The 26,843-nt window shown below is 39.7% G+C and overlaps 2 protein-coding genes across 2 annotated transcripts in view; one reads left to right on the forward strand and one right to left on the reverse strand.

Moving 5' to 3' along the window:
* The window catches only part of si:dkey-12j5.1 (probable assembly chaperone of rpl4), a 23,076-nt gene extending 14,604 nt beyond the window's left edge, over positions 1-8,472 (reverse strand). Inside the window, exons 1-9 of the mRNA XM_024267314.2 lie at positions 8,261-8,472; positions 8,019-8,131; positions 7,789-7,935; positions 7,512-7,664; positions 6,992-7,101; positions 6,756-6,879; positions 5,582-5,674; positions 5,142-5,210; positions 451-504 (exon numbers count right to left, since the gene is read on the reverse strand). Coding sequence (XP_024123082.1) covers positions 451-504; positions 5,142-5,210; positions 5,582-5,674; positions 6,756-6,879; positions 6,992-7,101; positions 7,512-7,664; positions 7,789-7,935; positions 8,019-8,131; positions 8,261-8,330 — 933 coding nt within the window. The 5' untranslated portion in view covers positions 8,331-8,472. The remainder of the gene's footprint in view (positions 1-450; positions 505-5,141; positions 5,211-5,581; positions 5,675-6,755; positions 6,880-6,991; positions 7,102-7,511; positions 7,665-7,788; positions 7,936-8,018; positions 8,132-8,260) is intronic.
* Positions 8,473-8,690: 218 nt separating this feature from the next.
* mindy3 (MINDY lysine 48 deubiquitinase 3) lies at positions 8,691-26,256 on the forward strand. The gene is made up of 16 exons (XM_024267313.2): positions 8,691-8,885; positions 9,323-9,557; positions 9,839-9,918; positions 10,049-10,109; positions 10,201-10,407; positions 10,557-10,608; positions 11,369-11,483; positions 11,712-11,785; positions 11,933-12,012; positions 12,241-12,311; positions 12,645-12,725; positions 19,432-19,504; positions 21,944-22,016; positions 23,303-23,390; positions 23,977-24,048; positions 25,392-26,256. Exons 2-16 carry the CDS (start codon positions 9,464-9,466, stop codon positions 25,539-25,541), a joined length of 1,371 nt encoding a protein of 456 aa, XP_024123081.1. The 5' UTR covers positions 8,691-8,885; positions 9,323-9,463; the 3' UTR covers positions 25,542-26,256.
* Positions 26,257-26,843: the final 587 nt, after the last annotated feature.

Consider the following 26,843-nt stretch of genomic DNA (forward strand, 5'->3'; position numbering starts at 1 on the left):
AAAACCTTTTTGCTTTGAATGAAAGTTCCAGGATTTATACTATACCATAAAAAAAAGAATAATAACATTAAGTTTATTTCAGCTTTTCAGGCAAAATTCAAACCTGAAAACACTCTTAACTCTGACATTTTTAAATATTCAGAGTTCCAAGAAATATGACTTTGAAAGTTTCAAAAGCTGTCAACTTACAGAAAAAAACTTTTCTTCAACAAAAGTACATTTGTTGTTAAGAAGCACTAAAATTGCCTGGCATTATTTGTACAATCTTGTTAAACGAAAGAAAGGAACGAGCCTCCGCGCTGTCAGAGGATGTAGCTACACAAAGCCTCTAACAATATAAAGTAATATACTATTACAAAAAAAAACTACAAATATGTTTTAAAGAAATACTAGACTGCGAGTAATTATTTATTGATTTAAAGACGGTTTGTTTATATGTCTAATGCTTACCTGGACAACTTCATCATCTTCTTCCAGAAGACCCTCCAGAACGTCTACCGCCATCTAAAGAGGAGAGGACAAAGAAAGGAAAGACACGGATTCTGAAAATATCTTTAAGAGCTCATCAGTGAAGAATCATAACGACACGATTATGTCTTTTAAATCCATAGCTCATCTCCTCTCAGCATTTTCGCCACTTATAAATTTGTACAGATGAGCAAACTGTTGTCTCTCTCAGGGCTGCACATCCTCCAGGCAGCTCGATCAATCTGGGTGATCAGAGGGTCTGATAAGCATCTGAGGGGTCAGCGTGAAATACACAATGTCATCAATACCAACAAGACAACGGACATGGCAGTCAATAGACGCACTCAGGAGTGCTTATCACACAATCAATAGTGACTGGAGTCACTGTCTTCGACAGCTCTTTAATCTATTTCGCTGACAGCCGGCGTGCCCTTAGCGCCTCCTCCGCTCCGCCAGATGCATGATAAGCCTAAAGATAATGTTGACACACTGTCCATGTTCCCCTTCGTTAAACGGCCAGCTTCCCCTCCTGGAGAGGCGCTTCTTCCAGTCTCGGGAGGGATTAAAAGTTGGGTGACCTTTTGTCGCAAAACTGTTTGTGGGAGGTTTCCATTACAGAAATAAGACCTTGACTAAAGTAGGCTGCATGTTTGTTTTGTTCCACCTCTCCCCATGTGGGACCTGTGGTGTTTGAGAGAGAGAGAGAGCTTCTCAGGTGATGATTTATTGATTTTTGTCAACTTCAGGTTGGAGGCGACTGTTAGCCAATCACCCGTGGTGAAGGGCAGGAAGAAAAAGACATGCACGTCACCTGTGCGTGCCCACAAACACCGCCTTCACGCCCAAGCGCGCCGCACAGGGCTGCACACAACAGTGAGCACCGCAAGCGCAACTGGCTTCTTGTTAAGGCGGCCTTATTAGCGGAAGTGCTTCCCCTTCTTGCTCGGAGGAGCTCTCCTGCTTTTCATTAAGCCTACTTGTTTCCAGCGGCATTAAAGAGGCCGGTAAAAACGGAGGGAGAGCCAGGTTAATTGAGAGCGTCTCATTAAGAGAGCATAAACGTGTCGACTGATTGATAGCTAGACCAATAATACACAGATTGTCCTTAATTAATAACCCATTAAAAATTCATAAACAAAAACATCTGATGGCATGTGATGAGGAACAGGTTTGTGTGAAGACTACACCTCGGCTTATATGACGCCGAACAGACAAAAACAAGTTGAGGCAAACATTAGATATTAAATTCAAGGAACTATCTGTCTGGGATTTAAACAGCAGACACAGCTCTGGAGTTACAAATATAGCACAAGAGATATCTGGGAGCGCGGATAAGTGAGCAACCGTATCTGCTGTGTTGTCTCCAACTTCTTAACTACACCGGTCAGCCCAGAGGCGAGCGATTAAAGGTTCAGATATTCTTAAGCTGCATTAGGCTGTAAACAACAGCGAGATTGAGATCCTGGCAAAGACAAGAAAAAAGGAAGAGGAGGGAAAAAAAAGGATAGAACATGAAATAAAGTAAAAAAAATAGATAAATATCACAAAAGTGGTGCATGAATAACAGTAGGGCACAAAAAAGCAACACAAATAATCCACATACGTGTTACATTTTTATTTTAAGAACTGTTACGGGGAGAAAAGCAGCGCTCTGGAGTGGAACTCATTTATTATGTCCACTGTGTGCGGGTGCGCTTTTTCTGCGGGTTTATTTGTGTGTGTGTGTGTCATCCTCAAGCAAGTCTGTTTAACAGAATCATTTTACTGGAGCGCACTGCAAAGACAGGAGGAAGACAAATCACTTTACAAGCGAAGGGCAAGCCATAGCTCACGCGCGCGCACACGTGCATGAGCAGAGACATCTGCACTGAAGTAAATAAATCCTGAGGCTGTCCGTGCAAACGGAGCTTTTAAGCAACAGCGAAAACACAAGCTGCACATTGAGAGCTACATTTAAGGAAAGCTGTGTTTAATAAATAAATAGAGGGACGGTGACAGGTGACGGAGTTACTACCTAGCAGCTGCTGTGACAGCTACGCTGAGGGACTACTTAATGGCTGTCAGGCCCGTCCGTTTGTCTGTCTGCTGCATGACAAGTGAAGCGGTGATGCTCAATGAAGATAGTAATAACTGCTAAAAAAGTAGCGTGTTCCTGCAAAACTGTTCTTTTGTAACAGAAGAAAAAAAGAAAACTTTGGACTTTGATATTTTTGACTAAAATATATATGTTTTTTTGACAGAAAGAAATGACTATAGAGGGGTGTCACTGCTAACTGACTGATTTGATCTCAATTTAACACAATTTAATGTATTTTTGAGAATATTTTATTTTGAAATTAACATTTTAAGGTCAAATAAACTTTTTTTCAACATAATGATTTAATCTAAATGGAACGCAGATGGAATTGTCAAGAATTCTTACATAAAACTAGCATCAATCTGTTTTTTTTGTCTAAAAAAAACATTAAAACAAAGAAAATATAAGAAAGACACACTCCAATTGAATGTTTTAAAAGCGTTCCAAGTGGTCTTTTTTTTTTTTTTTTAAAATCCAAGAACTTGTGTCGTTTTCTAGGACATAGGTTTTGCAGAGCGTCAATAGTTCATCAAAAATTCGACTCTGAGTTGTGGGGGACAGTTGGCACAAAGCAACCCCGTCCCCCTTCCCCTCACCGTTGCTGAGAGCTTGGAGCGTGGAGCTGGAGTATTTTCCCGAAGTATTTTCTTCGTCACAAATACGATTTTTTTTCGTCTCTTCCATATTCACAACAATTTGAATACAAAATAATCAGAAATGCAATTTTGAGCTTAATTTTCTTGTTAAATGTCTTCTATTGTCAAAAAAATGCACAAGAACATGTTAAAAACACAATTTTCATTGTAGAGAGTCTGTGGAGAAAAATGTACACATAGATTGGGCAATTTTGATTCACTTATTTGTACAGCAAGCCTTAGAAATTACAGTTTAATCAATGCAGATAAATATTTTGGAAAATATAATAGTTGCACATCTTGTCAGACTATCTTGGAAGTGATATGCCCTTCAGGTTTTCAGTATACGACTTTTTTTATTCTTCAGTTGACCTGCTGCACTGAATGTCAAAACAAATAAACTACTTAACTGCAGACTTATTGTTATCCCACTGAGCTGTGAAATAGAAAGCTCCACATTTCGGGGCATTTCATGAAAAAACACCTACTTTTCACAAATGAGATGCATGTTATCATTTGTTGTTATTTTGGTTAGCGGCTCCTCCTGCTATTCTGGGGTCAATGGCTGACAGTAATTACACTGTCAATCAGGGTTTTTTTTCCCTCTAAACACAGCTCAATGAAAAGCAATTTACAAATGTTAATCTACAAAAAATGAAGACATTCTCTCTTCTAAATTCTGCAACCAGCAACTCATTTTAGCACCAGTGAAATAGGGCAAAGATATAAATATAGTAAATCCTAAAAAAATGTTAATCCATTACTGTGATTGACCAATAAAAATAAAAGTTCATCTGTGCTGCTTCCTCCTGTCCTGGTATTCATTTATCTAAATTGAGACCTGAACTAAAAGAAAATGAAAGATAAAAACTAAAAGTGAATCAATCTTTCCTGCAGCATGATCCAATGTTTCTTTTAGCTAAAGAGGGAAAAAGGAAGCAGTAAGGCTTCGTTTCTTAGCAATTTAGAGAATTCGACCAGCTCTTATCATGGCTGCCACTTAGATTTTTCCGGGTAATTTCCCTCAGTTAGGAACCGTCCTCAGAAGAAAAGACTATTTGACTGGAACCCCAGTCTGGGTGCAGGGGGGGAGGCAGACAGAAAATACCCTCCATTATTATTAAAACTGAAGTAAAATGTGCATGAAAACAAAAAAAATCCCCAAAATGTGAGCATTTACAAACCCGTATGCATGGCTGTGTACATATTTGACATGAAGAAGTACTGAGCGTTGGTGCGGTCTGGCCCCCCAGCGGGATGACACCGACGGGACGATGAAGACAAACGACATGTCAGAAACTATGGACCGAGACGTTGTCATTTTACTGATACACCTGACAGCCCATTTCCCGCACACATACATCCAAATATAAAAAGCTGCAGCTCGAGCTGGCTGAGGGGGGGTTTAGGGGGTGGGCACTGTTCTCATTTCCTATAAGCAATAACCGTAAACCACCCAACATGATTGACTAAAAATTAATCACCGGATCACAACAGAAAATTGCCGCCGTTGGTGTGGCAGTCATCACAGACGATGACTTCAAACCCTTAATGACTGTTGAACGTTTCTGCACTGAACTGAAGGCGGCGAGACGCCACAATGAAGGACATTTGCATAGGAAATTGTTGAGTGATTTAGTACACTATATGCAATTTCAAACATATAGCGGGGATTCATCAAAGCAGAGCCTTACGGATTTATTTTTATTTTATTTTTTACCCATCCCTCCTTGGCTGTGCACAATCTCACCCCACACCCGCCCTCCTCGGGTCCCCTTTTTTCCAAATACCACTCTTCAATTATTGACACTAAGCTCTGGAGGGCAAAAACACCAGCCGTGGCCTTCCCACCTTCAGCGCTATTCAGCAGAAAGAAAAGAACACAAACACACACACAAAAATACACATATTCACACAAAGGCTGTGCCAGCCCCCCTGCCGCCAGTCGCACACGCTTTTACCTCGTACTCCTCACACTCTATGAGCAGTTTGGCTGTGGTGATGCGGGACTCGTACGGAGGGATGACTTTCTGAGGAGACAAAACATGGAAACCATCTCATTTAAAGCTACAATTTGTAACTTTTGGAGCTGTTTATCCCAATAGATTAACCTATTACTAAAGAAAAGATTCTCAGCAGCAACCTTTTTTGTATGGTTTAACATCAAACTCCTACGCAGACTCTATTATCGTTTATATTTCTTTCATTACTAAACTCAAACTTCAATAAAATCGTGTTAGCCTTTCATTCGTGCTTTATCGATTTTGATTATCCCTCTATTTCTGATGCTTTTTGGTTTGGTTTGCACTGCAAAACACACTGACAACCCTTTGAGCTTCATGACATATAAAAAAAGCAAAGATCCTTTGGTGTTGAACGCAACAGAGACGCCGCAGCTCACCTGCGCGTCTTCCTCTGCGCTGGAGGAGGATGTGCTCTGTTTTTGTGCTGGGAGCCAAGTTCCAACGCTTTTCAACAGGTACTCTTTGCCCTCCTAAGCAGAAAGGAGAAATCATATGTGTAAAAGCATGAACACTTGAAAGCATCTGTCAATATACCTGTGCTTACAGCAATTGAAAGATAATAAGAAGCAATTTCATGAAACTGTTCCTCTTTAGATTATATTCTTGGAGTCTTCATATATTTTTTTGACCTAAAGATTAATGTAAATTCAGCTTCAATATATATCCTTTTTAAAAATTAGATTTTATTTTAAGCATTAATATTTTTATATGAATATTAGCTGATTCCAGTCTGACCCCTAGAGTTCATAGGTAGTACTACAAGGTAAATTAGGCTTATCGTGGCTCAAAGAGAAGATTTCTTGCTTCTTTATAAGCAAATACAAAGACAGTGAGTTTATATTTTGGCACAATATTAGTATTTGCAACAATAATAGAAACACGTGTAAAAATGTCAGGTTTATATCATGTAGAAGCCAATTTATGAATTCTTATTGTATAAGTAACTATATGAATAATGATTGAACTCAAAAATTAGGATAAAATTCTATTTATTTAAAACTTAGGCCAAAGCAAGTGGTTTTATTACAGTTTATTAGATTAAGAGAAGATTTTTTACTGTTTTGATCATCTCAAGCAAATCTGAAATTATTTTATATTTGTCCCCAATCATGAGAAAAATGTTAAAAAATACAATTTTCATTGGTTAAATATACCTGCCACTCAAGGTAAATCAACTCTACACAAACAAAATCTATTTAAAATTAATAATATGTGTTTTTGTGTGTGTGTTGTCACAGATTCATCACATCCATGCAGCAAATTATTTTGGATTTTTTTATAAACTGAGTCCAGCATGTGGATCATCTCTGTCTCTTCATCAGATGACTGTGTGACCTCAATGATGTGCCCAGTAATTAACATTCCTATCAGCGTGACCCATCCTTGTGTGCCAGTGTGTGTATAAGTGTTAATGTAAGTGTCCATTTACTGATTAATGGCACACACTTCAATCTGCTCAGAATAATTAACTCAGCAGATTCCTGCTTTAATGTGGTGATAAGTCATCTGAAGTGTGTGTGTGTGTGTGTGCGTGCGTGTGTGTACACTGACCTGGTTTCTTTCTGCACTAAACAGGTAACTGGCCATAAGCTGGAGAGCCTCGGGGTTGTCGTGCTGATACTTTAATGCCATTTCAATAGACTCCCGGCACTTGTCTGCAGCACCTTCTTCCATGCTATAAAACAGATACGGAGTGAAAAAAAGGGAAATCCGAATAAACATATCCAAGGCTACACCTAAGGGAAGGCTGCCAGTTTTACGAGAGCATGTCTGGGGTATGCTCGTACCAGAGATCTGTTAAATAAATCTCAGCGATGGAGCAGTACGCCACACTGACATCCTTTTCAGATGGGAGCTCCTGATCTTCAACTGGTGCAGCAGCAGCTCCAGCTTGAGCCTGTGAAGACAGTAAAAGACAGAAGTTACAGGCTGTTAAACTTCCAATTTGACACTGGAAATCAGATGTTTCTTTTAAATATTATTTTGTATTTATAAAAATGAAGGACAGGTGGACTGCTAAAAAGTGTTAGATAAATTATTTGTTTTTTTACGCATTTGTCATCACCTCATATAATATTAACTTATATTAAATTTAATACAAAAACACCAGAAAGTTTAAGCATAAATAACTTCAATAAATTCTTGAGTAAAAAAGCAGTCATTCGGCTCTTAAACAAGGGACAGAACAGATGCATTGTCCAACAGCACCCTCTTGTGATTGTAATAATACCTTAAATTAAAAAAAAAATACTTTTTGCAGTTTAATGAATCACTACGATGATTTTATTTTTATGTATCTTCACTTACTGATTTGGATTCTTGTTTCTCCAATGTTGACAACAGGACTTGTATCCCTTTAGTGTAGTAACCAACAGCCTCTGACCCGGTGTGAATTTGTCCCAGGTACATGTATTTACTGTGGCCTTCATCTGGACTCAGCTCAACTGCACGTAGAAAAACTTACAGGAAGCCAGTCAAGGAGAGGAACAACATTGAAAATAAGGAGAAATAAAGGAGCTGTGACTGAGGATTAACACATACGTGTCATTTTATTTTAAAGAAAATCAACACAATGAAAGGATATTCCTTTGGCTTTCTGTGTGTCTCCCAACTCAGAGCAGATGTGTCCCTGCATGTCAAGTGCTTGCAGGTTGTTGGGGTCCACATCCAGGGCGCGCTGACAGAAGAGTCCAGCCATCTCAAAGTCAAAACTGTCCATGTATTCTTCAGTCTGTAAAAATGCCATTAAGACCAAGTTATTCCCCACAGTAAAGGAACATTTAAAGACAAACCTGGGCATCCTCATAACATGACCTTCTCGAGTAGCTGATCCACTGAATATTTCTCAGATGTCTTCTTCTTCGCTTTCTCGTGCATCCTTAGCTTCATCCTTTCTTGGGGTGACAGATCAACAAATCCTCCATCTCCTGCAGGGACAAGCGTCACTGTTAGTTTTCTCAAACTGGGCCCCATATAGTCAACCCATGTAATAGATCTGCTTTTCTTATGTTAGGTTTTGTTACCATGTACATATAAATGATTTTGTCCTGCATTACCCTTTTTAGTTCGGTGGTTTTTCCTCTTCGGTTTGTTGTTCTTCTTACTGCTCTTTGCCTGACCTCCCATGTCTACGGAAAATCTATTTTGAAGATAAGCAATGTGATTATAAATCAGACTTTTCCCAAAGTGAGCATAGAGCAAACGCGTGTTAACACACTAGTCAAAGGCCTGAACTGCGCATGCGGCAAATGTTGACAAGTTAACAACTACGGACACTGGCAGTGGACACAATACCACGGATTTCGATTCGACTCTTTTTTGTTGCCATTTTATTTTGACTCTGTTTGAATAGTAAACATTTTTACTTGTTAATTAAGACAATGAACATAAAAGTGCCGTTTATTTTCGCATATGACAACTGTATTTATATCTGTCACGTATTGTATGAGCAAGTGTTCGACTTTATTGACAAATCCTTTGACCAATGAGGAAACCGTTTGGCTTCAGTAGGCGCTCGTGAAAAATCAACCAATCGGGAGTTACGTACATGTTACGTACATACGTTTTTTCCCCCCAGTTTGCTATCTGTAAATACACGAATGACAGAAACGCGGCATTCGATTGTAATTTCAACAAAAATATATTCACCAAGGAATTCCGACAGCTCGACTTTTTACCGAGGTAACCTAGAATTCTACATTTTGACTTAACTGTTTATTTGTAGTCACTACTGTTGAATGAGAAGTTATTGAATGACAAAGCAATGGCTAGCTGGTGGTAGCGTTGCGGCTAATGCTAGGTTTATTTCCAAAACAGCTTTACCTTTGTAAATTTAGATTTAGAAAATGTATTTTAAACTGTATCAAATCAAAGTTCACTCAGTTTTAATTCTAAATTATAGTTTACTTTAAATGTGTGATTTACTGTTTGGTGGTTGCATGCAGCTCTGTCGTAGCTATGTTAGCAGTTTACATTTAGCTAGTTTCAAACATAGCAAAAATATTGTTATCAGCCGTCAACAGTTCCTCTGCAGTTTGACGTGTGAGGTCTGTCTTGGTCCTAAAGGTACATCTAAGGGGGATAAACCAATAATATTATGTGTCTTGCAACTTTTATAGCTATAGGTTGATCTGGCAAGGTTGATGTCATCCCTACTCGTCTGTTTGGTGCCAGTGTTTAATCACACGGGTGGCTTGTGGCAAATGTCACAGGCGCAGCCTGCCCAGAAAAGTGGATTTTAAGAAGAGCTGAAAGGAAACATGTCAGAGCTGAATAAAGAGGTGGTGGACTTGGTCTGGGGAAGGACTTCTGATGGAGGCGTATCAGCCTCAATCTTTCGAAGATGGACTCAAGGTATAATAATGTGTGTCAGCAGAATGTCCTAAAATTAACAATAATTGCTTCTATATATTTAAATCATGCATGCTTTGGATTTTTCCCAGTTTTCCAGCTGATGGATGAGGTTCTGAATATTACTGAGAATGTTTGCTTTTCCTGCTCACATTTGCAAGTTTTGTTGAAATTCCCATGAAACCCTAATTTAATGTGGACCCTACTTGTAGTGGAGGTGCAAGCTCTGGAAATATAAAAGTAAATGCTTTAAACTATATTTTTGCCCTCCTTTTGTTAAACAGGCTTTGTTTTTAGTGAGAATGAACCCACAGCGCTGGAGCAGTTTGAAGGAGGACCATGTGCTGTAATCGCACCTGTCCAGGTACTGTTGTGTTGCTTTACCAAATTAAGATATGCAAGTGTTTTGTTTTTTTGTTTGTTTGTTTTAATAAGTTTGTCATTGAGTCTTCTCTTACACAATCTGAGATGTTTTTGTTTTGTTTTTTTAACAGGCCTTTCTTTTGAAGAATATACTTTTTAACAGAGAAAGCTCCAACTGGAGACAGCTATCAGGTAGCTTCTTGGAGAGAAAAAAAAGCTGCAAACTAGCTTTATGGTTTTGTTACAATGTTTGTTTCATATGATTCCCCTTGATATTTGTTAGAGGAAGAACAGAAAACAGCCCTGTGTTCCACGCTGAGTGAAATTCTTGAGTCAGCTTGTGCCAGCCTTTCCACTGGGTTCTGCATGGTGACCTGGGCCAAGGGACATTCCCCACACTCTAGCAAACTCACTTCAACAGAACCAGAGTCACAGGTGCAAACACAAGACAAGCCCGAAAGCAGCAAGCCAGTGCAGGAGCAGCAACCCAGTGAGTGACGTCTATCAATTTCTTGCACGAGATGCATGCATTAGCTCAGTGCTCACTCATTTTACTGAAGTGTTCTAATAGTCAAAAAATCTTTAACCTTTTCAAGATTTTGTTTTGCTTGTTAAGAGATTGTGTTCTCTTTTGCATAGCTTATTTGGCTGCTGAGGATCTTAGCTTTGAGCGATTTCACAGTGTTCTTCAGTAAGTAACACCAAATATTCTAACATGTTGCATCTTGGCACCTAAATTCACCTGACATGATCCTAACATTGAGCAATGGATTGTGTTTTCTGGAAAGATAAGACCTTACAAATTATTCTTTCACAGTTATTTGAATTTAACTTTTTTACCATGCTAAAAATTTGATGACTCAGCGCTTTCCTTGATTACCTAGTTTAAAAAAAAGGATAAGTACACCATATGTTTTAGTGGGCTCACCCAAGTGAAACAGATGCTGTCTGAATTGTTGGATGGACATAAAATTTCATCATGTGTGACCACACTGACCATTGACAGCATAAATTCTGTACAGTGGAGCTTGCTAACTAATGGACAGCTCCAACAGCGAGATTTAAGAATAAAGTAAGGTGTTTTTTGTTCTGTAAATCTTTAGAATATGGTTTTTCTGTTCAGCATTTGTCTTTTTTTTATACATTAATAAAAGTCTCAAAGCCCTAAAAATTTTAATGTTAGTCACCTGGTGTCTCATCCTAAAAGAAGGAATGATATGCCTTTACTGTCGTTGCAACAAGTATATAAACAATGAAATTGCCATTTTTCTAGATGGGGAGAAAAATTGAAACGCATGAGGAGAAACAAAGAATATATCTGCCCTGTGCTCTTGTTGGAGTGGAGTATAAGTGTTAGAAGAAAAAGACCCCATAAAAGAAAAAAAGGCTACTGGATCTGTCTTTTTTTTTTTTTTTTACTCTTGATTCTAAAGTTGATTTTTGCTTTTCAGCAAACGAACTGTCCTGTCAGCATCTGATCTCAGAGAAGAGGTGTTGTCTCTCTACCACTCCTGGAGGGGGTGCTGTGGAGTTTTACTTTTCCTCTACTCTGTCATCCTCACCAAGGTAAAAATGTCAAGAATATGCATTTAATAAGCTTCATATGCTTCTGATTTTTCTCTTTTTTTAATGTTTTGTTTATGCTGTATATATGTAAATAATACAATTAGCAAACCTAATCAATGAATGAATGAATTAGAACCACTGATGGTAAAAATAAAATAAAAAAGGAGTTACATTCTCTTGCCCTCCAAGAAAATTGCACATCAATATTGTTTGTTTTTGTTTGCACAGGGCATAGAAAACATCAGAAATGAGATCCAGGACCCAACAGAGCCTCTGATAGACCCTGTGCATGGTCATGGAAGGTATTCAAACACATTCTTGCCTTTTGTCTTCCTCAATTAGGTCTTTTGTGTGATCAGGAATTTATGTTTAACTGTTATTTGATAAACTCAGAATCCCATTAATTCAGTATGTCTGTTTTTTTTAATCTTGTGTTTTGTGTGTTGCAGCCAGAGTCTGGTAAACCTCCTTGTAACTGGCCATGCTGTCTCAAACGTTTGGGATGGAGATAGGGAATGTTCTGGCATGAGTAAGATTATAAGCTTAAATTATAAAAAAACAGAGTTACTGCATGAAAAAATGTGATAATCTGATTTACAAAATAGATAGACGGATATCAGATCTATTGAATAATGTAAAATCAACCACATTTCCCTGGTGTTTTATTTCTAGCTTTAACAAAAACGAAACTGTTTCTATTTTTGGCAACCTAAATATTTTTTGTTTCTTTTTTGAATCTCTGTTTTATTACTTTTAGAGCTACATGGAATTCATAAACAAGCATCAGTTGGCTTCCTCACACTAATGGAATCCCTGCGCTACTGCAAGGTACCAACACATCCACAAGACATTGTAGTTTCTATGGTTGATGCTCCTCCTCTAGAGGATTTGGGTTTTGCTTTTCTAGTAAAGCTTGACTGAAAAGAGATTGACAAAAATGATGTAAACAAGTTCAAATGGCAGGAATACAAATAAACGCACAAATGCAGTTTGAGTTTTGGAGCATTTCTAGTGGGTAACACAAACCAAGAGAGAAAATGCAAGCTTTAAAGTATGTTACCTATCGATGACATTTAAGAAGATGAGTGTTCAAGAAACAAATGGTAATATATTCTCATTTTGTTTCCCTTTGCATGTGCGCCTGCATTTCTTTTCTTTCAGGTTGGGACATTTTTCAAGTCTCCAAAGTTCCCTATTTGGATTCTTGGCAGTGAAACTCATCTCTCTGTATTTTTCACCAAGGCAAGTTCCAAACACTTCTTCATATGAGAGCCAGCACATTTTTCACACAGCCGACGCACAGAGTGTTACACAAAGCAGTCTCCTCTGCAGGTTAGAAAAACCAAAATAAGGAATGTTCTTAACAGATTTAATATAGTGCAGATCAGATATCAATGTGAGGAAAAGAGGGGAGGCTAAAAGGGAGCGGGAGAAAAATGAGTAAAGGAGGCTGTCATATATGGTTGTTGCTGTTTCTTGGCTTTCCACCCGTTGAGTTAGGAGTTTTTTTTACTTTGCTAAAAAGAGCTAAACTAATGAAGCCATTACATAACAATTTCCTTTAACTTTCCAAGTATTTCTGAGCTCTATTTGTTGTTATGGTGTCAGCCGCTTTAGTCTATTGACCTTCAGCAGGTATGAAATTACAATTCAGAAACCAAATGTCAAGGTTAAAACAAGATGATCCAAATGTTGGAAATTGCTTAACATTCAGACGGCATTGAAATCTTCATTTTTATCTCCTTCTAAGCTTTAATTCTGGTTAGACGTCTTGATGGTTCTCTACAGAGTTCTCTGGCTTTTAGATGGTTGGATTGTTGAATTTGAGCTTCTAACTCTTTTTGTTTCAGCCAAAGTTAATTCTAGTTTTTGTTACAAATTGTATTTAGTGAGTCTCATGTTTTTGGGTTGTTTACGCCCATGGAGAGAGTGGCTGCATCTTAAAGGGAGGTGTGTCTTGCAGTTCTCTTGAGGCCATTTAAAGGGGCATCATAAAAATGGAGCATATCATTGTGGTGCATGTGGTAAGTGCATCGTGAAGTACTTATAAGGATAATTTAAGTTACACACACTTATGACGTACAGGTGATGCTTTCATACGGTACCCTTTCACCGCACTCTTGTTGTTAGTAAAGTGTGCGCTGGATTCGTGGTGACTGCACGCAAATGCTGGATGTCCACATGATATGCAAGTCCTCGTAGGACACTCGTAGGATGAAGACAAAAAACTCTGCTCTGATTATCGACTATAATATCCTAAATTCCCACTGTCAGGCTACGGTCAAAGGGCACACATGGAGCATGCACGTATCACTTGAACAGAACTAACAGGCTCCTTGCACTGTATGCACCGTTTGGTGGTGGTGGTTTAAAAAAGAAAAATCCATATGAATTGCGTCTTACGTATTTCATCCTTATTGGTTAAGTGTTTTCAGTTGAAAAAATGTGCATTTTCCTTTTAGAGGTTCACCAAGCGATTTTGATTTTTCCTGCGGGCCACATGCATGCCTCGGACAGGCTTGCCCATTTTCTCCCTGCAAACAGCCCGTGTCCACCCACGAGGGCAGTTGTGACTAAGGCTTAAAACAGACTTAACATGTTTCCACTAGTCGTTTTTACGTACTGGAATCTAAATTCATGCAAAAAAAAAGACTAAATATTTTTCCCCTATTGTTCTTTTTTTAACTATTAAAGGTTGGTCTTTAACATGTTTAGTCTTTCAAAGTTCAGTGAATCAACAAGACTATCCTGTCGATCTGTAGTGCATCTGTGATGCTCTCAAACATTCCCTGATATTAGTGCTGAACTTGCACGCCCATGTTAAATCAGTCGGGTATATTATGTGCGTGTGATGTCATGCTGCTGTCGCTTATGAAAAATGTTTGGATGCGTTGTTGGAGCAAATCAATTTGATAAAGACTGCAAAGGAAAATGCTGCAGACATGAACCTCGTTCAAAAAACCACCACTTTTCTATACCATTGATTAAACACTACATTACATGAATAAAGCTGCGGCCCACTAATTGAGTGTATCATATGTTGGCTCACTGATGACCTGGTATCGTCATGCATACACCAGTGACTTACAGTTTGTTGGATGTAACCTCACATACACACACATATGTGGTTTGACTGATGCATTCCAGGAAACCTAATACTGATTAGCATTAGTGTTACATTTATAAGATAATATATGTGGCTTTTCAGGCGGTTGGCCTTCTGTAGGGAATCGGGTTCCAAGGTTTTCATCTGGATATGTTTGAGTAATGGAAGCTTCAGCATACACATGCATTCAAGCTCGCTCACTCTGCTGATTTTACTCTGTGGTGGCAGAAAATTTGCTCAGCAACTTGGGGATCAATCTGAGGTGGGAATTGTTGCCCCTGCTGGTAAATCTCAGTGTGACCCTGTGTTGCTTTAAAGGAAATCTGTTTAAAGAACTAATTTTAAGCTTGTTATTTAAAGCTTTACAACAGAAATATTTACACAACCTAGTTATACAGCTTTTAACTGAAAAATGAAGCCTTTTCTCACAAAAGCAGATAACATGATCCCTGCCTCAGATGGGTCACTAGCTCCTTGTTTCTGCCATAGGAGACAGGTGTGCATTCCCCTGAGTGGCTGTCACTGCTTTCATACCATTAGTCTAATAGAATTAAGGTTTTTATCTGATTTTCCCACCACAATGGCTACTCTGCCATTTTTAGTCCTGCTCTCTATCTGTAGAATCTATGTATTTATCCTTGTGATAACTAGCTCAGAGCTTGTATTGGCATGTCATGTGATCTGTTTTGGGAGTTTCTGAAATGTTAGAAGAGGGACAGACAGATAGTCGGATACGTTTAAAAAAAGCTTCTTCTCTCCTTTCCTTCTGCTGTCTTTGAAGTGGTTTTCCTGCTTCTTTCTCCAGCAGCCCAGTTGTCCGAGTGAAGGGTCCCCCCCAGTGCATTTCAGTCAACTTCTGCAGATTGTTGGTCCCGCAGGGGAAGGAAGGGGGAAGAAAGGAAGTCGAGAAAGGATGCACTTAAAAGAGCTCTGCCGTGCTCACTCAGGAAAGGAGCTTAAGGGAGGGCGATCCTCCTGTGACTTTTCTCATCACTCTGTACTCTGGCCTCACTAAGTGATGAGGTTCACAGGCTGCATCTGAATTTCTCCAGAGAGTCATGTGCATGTATGTGTGCGTACATACAGTAGTCGTGGCTGTCGAGGAATGATCTGAGACTTTGCGGCGCTGTCTTTTCAGTTTTCACGTGGATGTCCTTCGACGACTTTAGGAGCAAGAATCTGACAATCGGTGTAGGTCAGTTTGACTAGAGAGGCTCTCTTAATAGAGGAGGAGCTAATTAGCCAAAACTTCCATATGATTTATTTATAAAGATGTAGAGTCCCATTTTCCTAAACACTGAGAGGTTCTTTCAAGATTATTTTTAGATTAAAACAAAAACTAAAGTTTATGGAAACAGTTGTCCTGTTGATATTTATATATTTTTTTATCTATACTTTTTTAATTTATGCAACTCTTATTCAAAACAATCATATTTATTATACCTTATATCATTAAATTAAATATTAACTTTACTTAAAAGGAATCTGCTGCAAACAGGATTGCTTACTGTTTTTTACATGATCAGTGGATGCAGGCCACATGCGTACGCAACCTATTAAAGTGGTATACACAAACACCCATTAATAATGTGTGACATGTCAAGCTAAAGGCCATTGCAGATGAATGGTAGCATTTTTCAGTGTGGGTTTGTGCTCTGATTTGTACTTTCTGGTGTAAGACAGCCCACCACTGCTCAATACGGCGACTCTCCGGTGTCCTATCACGTTTGTAGCGAGATGCACCTTTGCTCATTTAAGACACTTTCCATAAATCACTACTTTACCCTGATTGTCACATCTGAGCTACACACCTGGAGAAATTATCTTACTTTATGCAGACATTATGTGTAACAAACTCTTTTGCACCGCTTCTTCTGTCGTATTGTGAATCTTTATCTTTTTACTTCCTGGTAACAAGACAGGAGACGCTGTTCAAGACCTCTGCTTTGTTGTGAAAACGATCCTCTCCAGCATGCTCAGTAACCACTCAAAGCCCTTCAGCACACAAAAGTTCTTTCAGTTGACCAGTCTGGGGGGAAAACGGGTAATTCTAGTGGAGTGCAGTGACTACCTGTCTTACACAAAGTAACAACCTGCACACAAAGATAAAGGATGAAAGAGGAGGGAAAAGAATGGACAAGAAGTTAGGAAATACTCCACAACTGGAGTACCTACTTAGCACAGGAGAAGGAAGCCAAACACTGCATGAGAAACTAATAGAGGAAGGTAGCCTTCAGGGCAAGAGGTCCTCTTAGCTTTATGAGGTAAAGACAGCAAAATACAAAAGGGTTGTGATCAAGTGATCAGATCTCCAAAAACAAATAGTAAATAAGATTATGGGACAGTTTGTTTATTTCATGTCATTTATATGAGGCAGTGAAACAAAATCCCTGATATCAACAAGATGTCACACAAACTGGATAGAATGTTTTCTGAGACGAGTATCGACAAATAAGACGTTTTATCTCTTTTACATCCTGGTTTTGCTCAGAGCAAATGTTTTGCGTTACATTGTGTATTCAAGTCCGCGGGGTAGCGTGTATTTGCGTGTTATTCTTGCTTTACCCCTTTAGGGTTAGCTTGTTGTTGCTCCGGCGTACAGGTCAAGGGTTTGAGGAAAAGGGTCAGGCTGTTGGCTTTGGAATTTGCTCCTTGATTTCATTAGCCTCTCTTAAAAGAAGCAGACTCCAGCGCAGCCGTTGGTTTGTGTCATTTTGCTGTGTGTTTGTCTGAGCACTCCAGAGAATTTCACTACTTCCATATAAGCAAACACGCTCAAGTGAATGTCGTGTATTTATTGCGCTCCATCTATCTTTTGCAAACGCGTTGGAGAGAAACAATTACTGAGACGAATGCAGACTTAAACACGCCACCTCCCGCAGAGTTTGTTAGCTCCATGAGTTGTTTTCCAACTCAGCAGCATCTTCCCGAGGCCTCTAATAAAACATGGATCAAAGACCAGCAGGCTGACCTGTCATTGGTCGCACGTGCACGCAGACACGCACAGCTTCATCATCTGTGTCCAGCCATTGTCTGTGTTCCAGCCGGTCTGCTGACTAATGAGTTACAGTCTTTTCTGTTGTTTCTATGCAAGCATTTAGTTTAATCAACTATCCTAGTTTGGAAGATAAACTGTTCTTTACTTGACCAAGATCGGTGGGTTTTGGTGAAGATGGACATTTATTAATCACTTCTTCATTCATCCAATTTCTAAACCCGTTTAATCTCTTTTGTGGTCACAAGGTTGCTGGAGCCTACCCAGTCACTATGGTACATGTTGCCAAGCCACACAAACCCGTTCACACCGAGAATCACCTCAACATACGAACATCTTCTTTGACTTTATTTTAGGAATGTATTCTCACTTACCTAAAGTGAAATACAAGACATAGCAGCAATTCATCAAACCAGTGTATACTTCAGCTGCTACGGCCACTTTATTTCTCTTGTCCACTTCCATAATGGAAACATAGGCATTTCTAACTAATGACAAATCTACTGTCAGATTAATGGAGCCTGTAATGTTAACAGATCAGGCTCCAGCTATAGTCCGGGTGACAGAACATGCTATGACCGCATGTCTGTTGGCGTGCAACTGTTGTTCTTTGCATGAGAAGAGCCTGCAGCTGGGAGTCATCTCATCTTGATGCCCCCCCACACACACACCTACCGCCATCTAAACACCCCTTTATCTTCTGGTGTGCTAAACTGTAAACTCTGAAAGCAAATGAGCCTTTTTCTTTTTTTATTTGAGGCTCAAGCTTTTAATGAAAAGAGATGCTTCACTGTAGTGTTTGTCTGGTGATTTGTTGCTATAAATACTCATCCTGCCCACATTAAGGATGGTAAGAACTCGCTATTCTTATCTGCACATTCTTTATCGCGTGAGAGAAAAAAATTATTTGCTTTTTTTTTTAAGTTTGTTTCCCCATTTTCACTTTTTTTATGTTTTCAGCAAATTTTCCAAAATATTTTTAGATCAATATTTACAAATAATTTCCCTTCATGCAATTACTGTGTGCTTTGCTTTTTTCTATTGATAAATCAGACTTTTTTTTAGCTAAAAATACATAAACTAAGCATTTAAATTTGGATAAAACTGTCTAACTAAGAAAATTTACAGTGACTACTTTAAAATAAAGTCTTTAAAAGACTAATTTATCTGCTTTTGAACATACTCAACCTGTATTTTAAAGCGGAATTATTGACGTTTAAAAAAAGGCACATTTTGTTTTCCATCACTTTTCCACACCACTCCTTGAAGTGAACAACCTTCTGACTCCTTCAGGTTCTTAGAGTTACACAATTGTCAACACTCATTCCTGAGCTAATCTGACAAGTGTTTAACATGAAGCAGCTCTGAGAGCAAGTCTCCGTGATGGAGTGTGTGTTTAACAAGAATGTAATGGCAGGCCCGTCATAAAAGCCATCGACTTGTTTTCTTATTTCCTTCCAAAGCTGCTTTCTTTAAAACTGTACCAACAACTTATTACAAATCTGGGTATATTTATGTAAGACTTGATTTCCTGATTGTGTGTTTGGAGTGAAAACAAGCCATCTGAGTTTATCAGTACATCAGTTAATAACCCAGTGGTCTCTGCTGATTGCTGAGGCCCCTTCACATCAGTTTTTTTTCTTTCTCTCTCACACTCAACATTAAACGAGTTCTGCACACGAGCAGTTCTTCATGTTGAATGGTTCAATGTCATGTCTGCATTTTTATTTTAAATATATTCTGGGTATCTTTAAGTTGTTGCTACTTCACCACTGAAATCGCCACATTTTGGGGTTTCCTTTTTGATTTCCTCCTGATGTCTTCCTTTATTCTGGCTCTCTTCATAGGAGATGTCACTAGTTGGTCCAGAGTCTCCATCAGAACAGGCAAGAAGGGTCTTCCAGTCATTCGATCCTGAAGGTAATTAATAAAAGAAGTTTGTATCATAAACACTGCAGACAATCTTCATCCTCCATCCTTCTTTTATTGTTTGTTTCTGTTGGGAGCGGCTCCCTACTGTATATGTGAAGCGTTTGACAAATCCTGGCTCGTGTTCTTTAATTAGCCCCGACACCAATCGAGAGAACAACATCCCGAGCGTGCTTTCCTTCTCCGTCTCCGGTTCCAGATCATTTCTGACCCTCACTGCGTCCCTGGCCTCCTCTCTGTTGTTCTGTTGCATTCTTGAACAGGGAAAACAAGGTTCTGTTTCTGTCCTCTCATCTCTGCTGCTGTTGTTTCAGTTAGTGAGATCAGCTCCTTCTACAGCTGAGTCAACCAGCCTGCTTTCTTCTTCTTCTCCCCCCTCTCTCCACTTCCAGGTGATGAGGGTGAAAGGCAATGGGAAGGACAGAGAACGGAACCATTTGGAGTGTTTTTAAATAGTAAATAAAACTAAAGAAGTATCTTGTTGCATCTGAGATGCGTTTTCTCTTGAGCGAGTTGATAAACATGTAGAGTTTTCATTAAAGTGCTCAGAGATGAGAAGAATCAGCAGCAGAGTCGTACTCCGTCTGTGTTTCCTTACCTCGCCAACATCTACACAGAAATATTGCATTAAGGCGCGCTACAAGCTTCGTATGTAACTGCCAACTACAACACGCGATGGGGTTTGTTCACTCTTCTGCCAGATAGATCTCTTTCATTTACAGAACTGACGTCTCAAGTGAAAAAAAAAGACAAAAAATAAACTTGATTAGAGCCAAAACAGGAAACGGAGTGGATCACAAATAAGCAGAACATGTTTTTTTTTTTTTTTTTTTATGAAACTTTTGCTCACATGATTAATTCAGTGATCGGTTTACAGTAGGTGGCAATAAAAAAAACAACTACTTACAATGTACCCAACTTTTATAATAAAATAAATGTCTGGAGGGCTTTTCTTTATGTTATCACATGACCAACACAACTGGCTCTTGTTGGTTTTGATCCCTGCAGGTTTTGTTTCTGGTTGACGACAATTTCTTTCTGTTTACAACAGTCCTGCATGACGTAACCTGTTCCAGCTTCCTGACCAAACTTCCTAACTGCCCGCTTTACTCTCTCAAGCCAGGGAGTTAGACTTGTGCTTTGCTTCATCCCTCCGTTTGCTGCATGTGTGTCAAATAGGTGCGATAACGGATTGGATAAAGGAAAAGGCACCTTTTTTGAGTCACAAAGTTCTGAAATAGTTGAAACAACTCTGAGTTTGCTAGCTTAAGTCAAGCATCAACATGAAGTCCCTGCTTTAGTTTTTAAAGTTCCCCTTTTTCACTTCAATATTTTATGAAAAGAAAAAGAGAGGAATGGCAGGTTGTTGCTGTGCACAGTCTTATCATTCTTGGCACCGCTCATATTGAAGAGCAGTCAACTGTTTCTATAAATCACCAGTCAGAATGCATACCTTCATATTTCTGTGTTTTTATTATGGGAAAAAAACCCTTCTTTCTCCGTTGCCTTAAATGGCAAAATTCACATTCTGGCTCAAAGCACAGAGTTGCTGATTTCTTCGGCTCAATCCATTTTTGATGTAGTGTAACCCCGATGTGACTCGTGTCGTTTTGGAGCGATCCTGCTCGCTCAGACAGTCTTGACAGCAGTAATGTAAACGAATCTCTCATATTCCCATGGCAAAGATTACCACCTTACGCAGCCATCATCCTGCTCACCATCTGGTCTTTCCTGGAGCAAATGTACACACATCTGTAGCCACAGGTTTAAATGCATATTTATGCACACATAAAAGGCTGTCGTACTGTACACACACACATACAACAGTGCAGTTGAAACTGTCAAAGAGCCATAAATCTGTTTATGTCACACAGAGTCGTACAGCTCCCTGTGTTGTGGAACAAGGATACCACACACAGTCACTCTACAGTGACCCGCTCACAAACCTCCCCGCTCAGAATGAATTTGTCACATTTCTGCCCCCTCCTCTCCTCTCTCTGTCGCTTCAGTTGATGAATAATATCTGGCTTAGGAAGAAAAGAAAAGAGTCGCTTTAGCAAACAAGAACAACACATGTCAGCTAATCTTTTTCATGAGACACTCGGGGAGGGGGTTGTGTTTGGATCCAAATAACCGGTTCCCATCGACTATCATGCCACTGTCGCAGTGACACAAAGCGGTGAGAGCCTAACCAGACAAAACCTGGTCAGACCACATGTTGCTGTTTAGAATCGCTCCTCTAAGGTAAAGCAATCGCCCCTGCCTTTGGAATATAGGTCAGAGAAAAAGAACAACATGTGTGTGTTTTAGTATAGTGTGTCAGATGAGTTCACTGCCAATGATGTAAACAGCTCTTGCTCCCCAAGTTGGAATCTAAATGGTTAGCCAGTCTTTCCTTGTATCTCTTTCCCACTGTCTCTCTGTCTGCAGATAATGGCTTTATCCCAGAGTCTCTGCTGGAGGATGTGATGAAAGCTCTTGACCTTGTCTCCGAGCCTGAGTAGTAAGTCCTTTCGTCTTCATATGTCTGCATGCTTTGGTGAATGCGTGTGTGTGCACATGTACCACCTGTAAAGCGGCTTAAGTTCTGACTTTTAAGTCAAGGCCAGGCCAGGTCAAAAACCTCACATTTCACTGTCGCGCTACTATAAAGGAAGATTGGAGAAAACCCACCATAAAAACTAGGAAATAGAAAAAAAGGGGGTAATTATCTGCAAGAAAGACTTAAAGAAATCTGCCTTACTATGGCTTCAAACACAAACAGGTTCTCTCTTCCACTGAAGTCTTAGTGCTGCACCCGTGGGCTTTGGAAAGTAACCGGACCACGGGTCTGGTCTGCACTCCACCAGATGGTTAATAGATCACAACAAAACACGGCAAACAGGCGAGTCTCGCTTTTCCTCTCACAGCCAGAGCTTTTGTCGGGGTTCCTGCATGTGAAAGACGGAGCATCATAAGAGCAGGAAGGAAAAGATTTACTAAGAGCATCAAAAACCTCTGAAATAATCAGTTTAAGGCAAGTTTCCTTTCATTAATACCCATCTGATTGTTGTCAGATGATGCCATTGTGGTCAACTCACAAAAAACACAAGTCACTACAACTACAAGGCTTCTTATTGATTCGTCACGTCTGACAAATTATACTCTATGGAGATTTTGAAGAACAAAATATGGTTATAAAAATAGATGTAGCAGCTGTTACGATTCTTGCACTCAAGACTTTTATATATAAAAGATCAAAAAAGGACTGAACACAATAAGGGGCTATAATCCCATCTACAGTATATGCAATTTTTTCGCACATAATATTTTGAAATTCAGTCCTGCAATATATAAAAACCCAACAGTCCTAATCCACCACATCTCAGTTTGTGGTTATTGGTGTCGTTCCATGTGTTAAGTTTGGTTCCATCCCGCCGTCCTCTACAGGCAACTTTTGGAAACTGGGTTTTGTTTTTCGACTCTCCAGCAGACATGTCTGTCTAATCAGCAGATAAATAAATGATGGTTCTCTTCTGCCTGTCTGGGTAAAACACTCTTTGCTGCCTTAAAAGGCCATTCTGAGCAGATTTTTTATCAAGAGTGGAATAACAACACTGATCTAACACATAGGAATGTCTGGAAAAGGTATATTTAGTTGTACCACAGTACTCATGAAAGCATGCACACACTGACCAAAACATGTACCAGGAGCTGACTGATGAGGGAATGATATGTTTGGGTCCTTCAGTTTGGCTTTGCTTCCCTCGGCTCCTCTCCGTGGTTCTTTATCTTCATCTTCCTTTTCAGCGTCAGTCTGGTGAAGACCAAGCTGGATCCAGAGAACCTGGGTGTGATTCTTCTGGGCCCGTTCCTGCTGGAATTCTTCCCTGATCAGGTATGCGTCGGCGTAGAGAGGAGCTTTCACTTCAGAGGGTCACAGAAAGAAAAACCGCATGCAGGCTGAGCTGTGCTGTGAGTGACAGCTTCCCACACGAGTGTGAATCAAGTAGTGAAGATTCATTTATGTCTTCTTGTAAAGTTTCAAGACAGCAGTAAGCAACTTTTAATGAGATCGAACAAATGAGGGAGATGGACGGAGAGCAGAGATGAAGAACTGTGTTAAAGTGATCAGGGCTTTAGAGACTCACCAGAGGAATGGCTCTGAACCACAAAGAATTACCCTACCATTAGCCAGCTAGACATGAACCCCACTCACACTCACTCAGCGGACGACCGGGGGTGAGGGCTTGAGTTTCATATATTGGCGCATAAACACAAGGAGCTGGACACAATCACACCCTTTCTTAGAAGTGTTTTGGCCCGATATCGTTGCTGGCTACTTAGCAGGAATGCGACGTTGCAATACAGAAATGAACACAAACGTTTGATCTGTAGGATTTAATAAAGGGGTTTTGCAAATGATTCGCCGCTTCCATGCCATTGTGTGCCCAGGTTTCCACTAACTCTCCTCTGTCTCACAGGATTCAGGAATCCCAGACTCATTTCCCATCTACCACTACAACGGACTCAAACAGTCCAACCACAAAGAGAGGGTAAGGCGCTCTTTCATGTGAGGGGCGTGTGTTTTTACCGTTTGATTGTTGCTAATGGTGTCGTTTCCTTTTAATATTCCATGCGTGTCTCCTTATTCCCACTCTCCTCTTCCCGTCATCCTTCACACACATTTGCTCTCGCGTGCACACAGCGTGAGGCGGCCGACCGCTCCAGGATAAACGCTGTCTGTTTTGAGTCTAATGGTGCGTCCGTCTATCTAAAGACCCTGGAAGAGCCTCTTTTCTCCCAGCCATTTTTTTGGCACAGACACAGCTGACATGATAAATGAGGACGCCTGCTCAGCAAGCCCCGCTTGATTGATGATTGTCAGTAGATGTCGTCAGTCACACAACCCTGATACCCACAGACATCCATTTTTCCATCTGTCAGTTTTGTCTCGTCTGTAAAGCTTTGCTTCCTACCTGTAGCTGTAGGAACGGCACCACATGCGTGCCCACACAGAGGCTCCTGCCGACACGAGCGAGGTAGCACGGCGCCTATAGTAAGATCGTAATGGCAATTCCTTTTCTGATGGAAATACCAGACTCTCAAACGGAAGTCCTCTTTAGCTGATGTGTGTGAGTTTAGGAGAATCAGCTGTTTAGATAGAGCCGAGTCTTTGATGTTTGCAAAAGAGTTAAAGACCATGTGTCCCGACTAGGGCTGCCACGATTAGTCAACTAATCGACTATTAAAATAGTCGACGGCTAATTTAATAGTCGATTAGTCGTTAATTCATATTATATAGAGTCGGAGTGTAGTAAAGTGGACATTTATAATGGCATTCTGCTGGCTTTTTGGACTATTTTGCCATTTATTAAGATTTTTTTAGGCTATTTTGGAGTTTAGCTAATATTTCAGCTATACGCTAGCTATTTTAGCTAACGTTGGCCTCTTTTTGTTTTTTGGGCTGTTTTTTAATTTAGCTAATATTTCAGCTAAACGCTAGCTGATTTGGCCAAATTACTTTTTTATTTTTTTTAGGCTAATTTTGCATTTAAAAAATAATATTTTTGCTGGCTATCAGCTTCTGCATTTTCAGCGTCAGCGATTTCAGCTATAAATTTCAGTGTTTCTATTCAATTTCATCATGTTCAGCTATCGTCACTAGCATCTTCATTTGCCAAATTCAGCTTACAGCCTTCATACTAGCATTATCGCAGGTAATGCTATATACCTAGTTTTAGCTAGTTTAAAGGTTAAGATGTGTACTTTACATTCAGTTTGCCCATGACCTGATTAGTCGACTGATCAGAAAAAATAATCAGTGATTAGTCGACTATTAAAGTAATGGTTTCTGGCAGCACTAGTTCTGTCTAATTTCTGCTCGGTGTGTTTTCAGGTCGAGTACGTGGAGGGAACTGCTCTGATTCTGGGGTTTGAGGATCCGATGGTTCGCACCGACGACACTCCAGTGAAGCGCTGTCTACAGACCAAGTGGCCCTACATCGAGCTATTGTGGAGCACGGATCGCTCACCATCACTGAATTAGCACTGGCACGATTTATGCATACGAGTCGGTGTACTGTCCACTACTGCTCCCCCTTCTGTGATCTGAACACGAAATATTAGCGGACTCCAAGACAAACAAATGAGACCATATAAACACGACATCAGAAGGCGGTGGTGTTGTTGACTAATTGTTTAAACCTTTTTTTTTTTACGCTTTTACTCACATTTTCCACACAAGTGCAAACTCACCTCTGCAGTCAGTGTTATGTACTCACCTTAGCTTGTAATTAACACACAGGATGTTTGATGTGAATATTTAAAGTAAAAAAAAAGGGAACGATTATTTATTTTTACAGCTCTGCTCTGTGCTGACGACCTCTGCTACAGTCCTGTAGTGGATTGAGACTGTTCAGAAAGCAAGCTAGTTTGGTTCAAAAAGAGCAGAATTCTGCACTGAACCACAGGTAAAGCCAGTCGACTGTGAAACACTGTTAACCCAGCTGCAGGACTGTTTGAGAGAAAACCAACCAAAGCCTTCCACAAACAACAACACGCACTCACAGTCATGGTGAGAGTTTACAGTGTCAAAGGGACCAACCCAGATGCAGAAATTGGAAGTTTTTCAGTGTTTGTAAGAGGGATGAAGTTGGTGTAGGTGCTCTGCGCTTTGTGCTCTACACTGGGATCTTAGCTTAGTCATCATGTATTTATTGTCACACTCAAACGTTCTCAAATAAACACTTTTTTTGGTTCAAGTGTTGTGTGATTTTGGCAGCTTTGAAATCTTAGACTTTTTTTTTCTTTTCTGTAATTGGCTCATAAATATGTCTTGGCTCAATATGGTGCAACCTCGGGTTTCAAATTTGCAAAGACTGCATCAATAAATCACTTGCAAACTGCTGTCTCCCAGAGAGAGACTAGGTCAGTAATTTACTAAATCTAAAAAAATGTAATTAAAATACTACTTTAGAGACAGTACAGCAACATTTCCACCAAAAATGGGGCCGTTAAAACTGCATGTTTTGTAAATAAATCTGCACCAAGACATGTTTAGTAAATCAAATGAGTCATTCAGAGTCACATTAAAAAATGATATTTTATTCCTTTTAGGCACTTTCTTTGGAGAAATTACTTTCTTGGCACACTCAGCATGTACCTCCAGTACACAAAGGTGTTGTAATATTTTAATAAAGAACTTGTGTCAATCATTTATTGGTACCTGACCAAACGCTCTCCTTATGAGGTACACTGTAAACGACAGACCACTACTGTGTGCCGTAATCAGCTCAGAATGACCTGCAGTGAAATTCTGATCAGAGAACATTGGCAGACAGACAGGATG

This window comes from Oryzias melastigma, linkage group LG16, assembly GCF_002922805.2.
Source record: "Oryzias melastigma strain HK-1 linkage group LG16, ASM292280v2, whole genome shotgun sequence".
Classification (NCBI taxonomy): domain Eukaryota; kingdom Metazoa; phylum Chordata; class Actinopteri; order Beloniformes; family Adrianichthyidae; genus Oryzias; species Oryzias melastigma.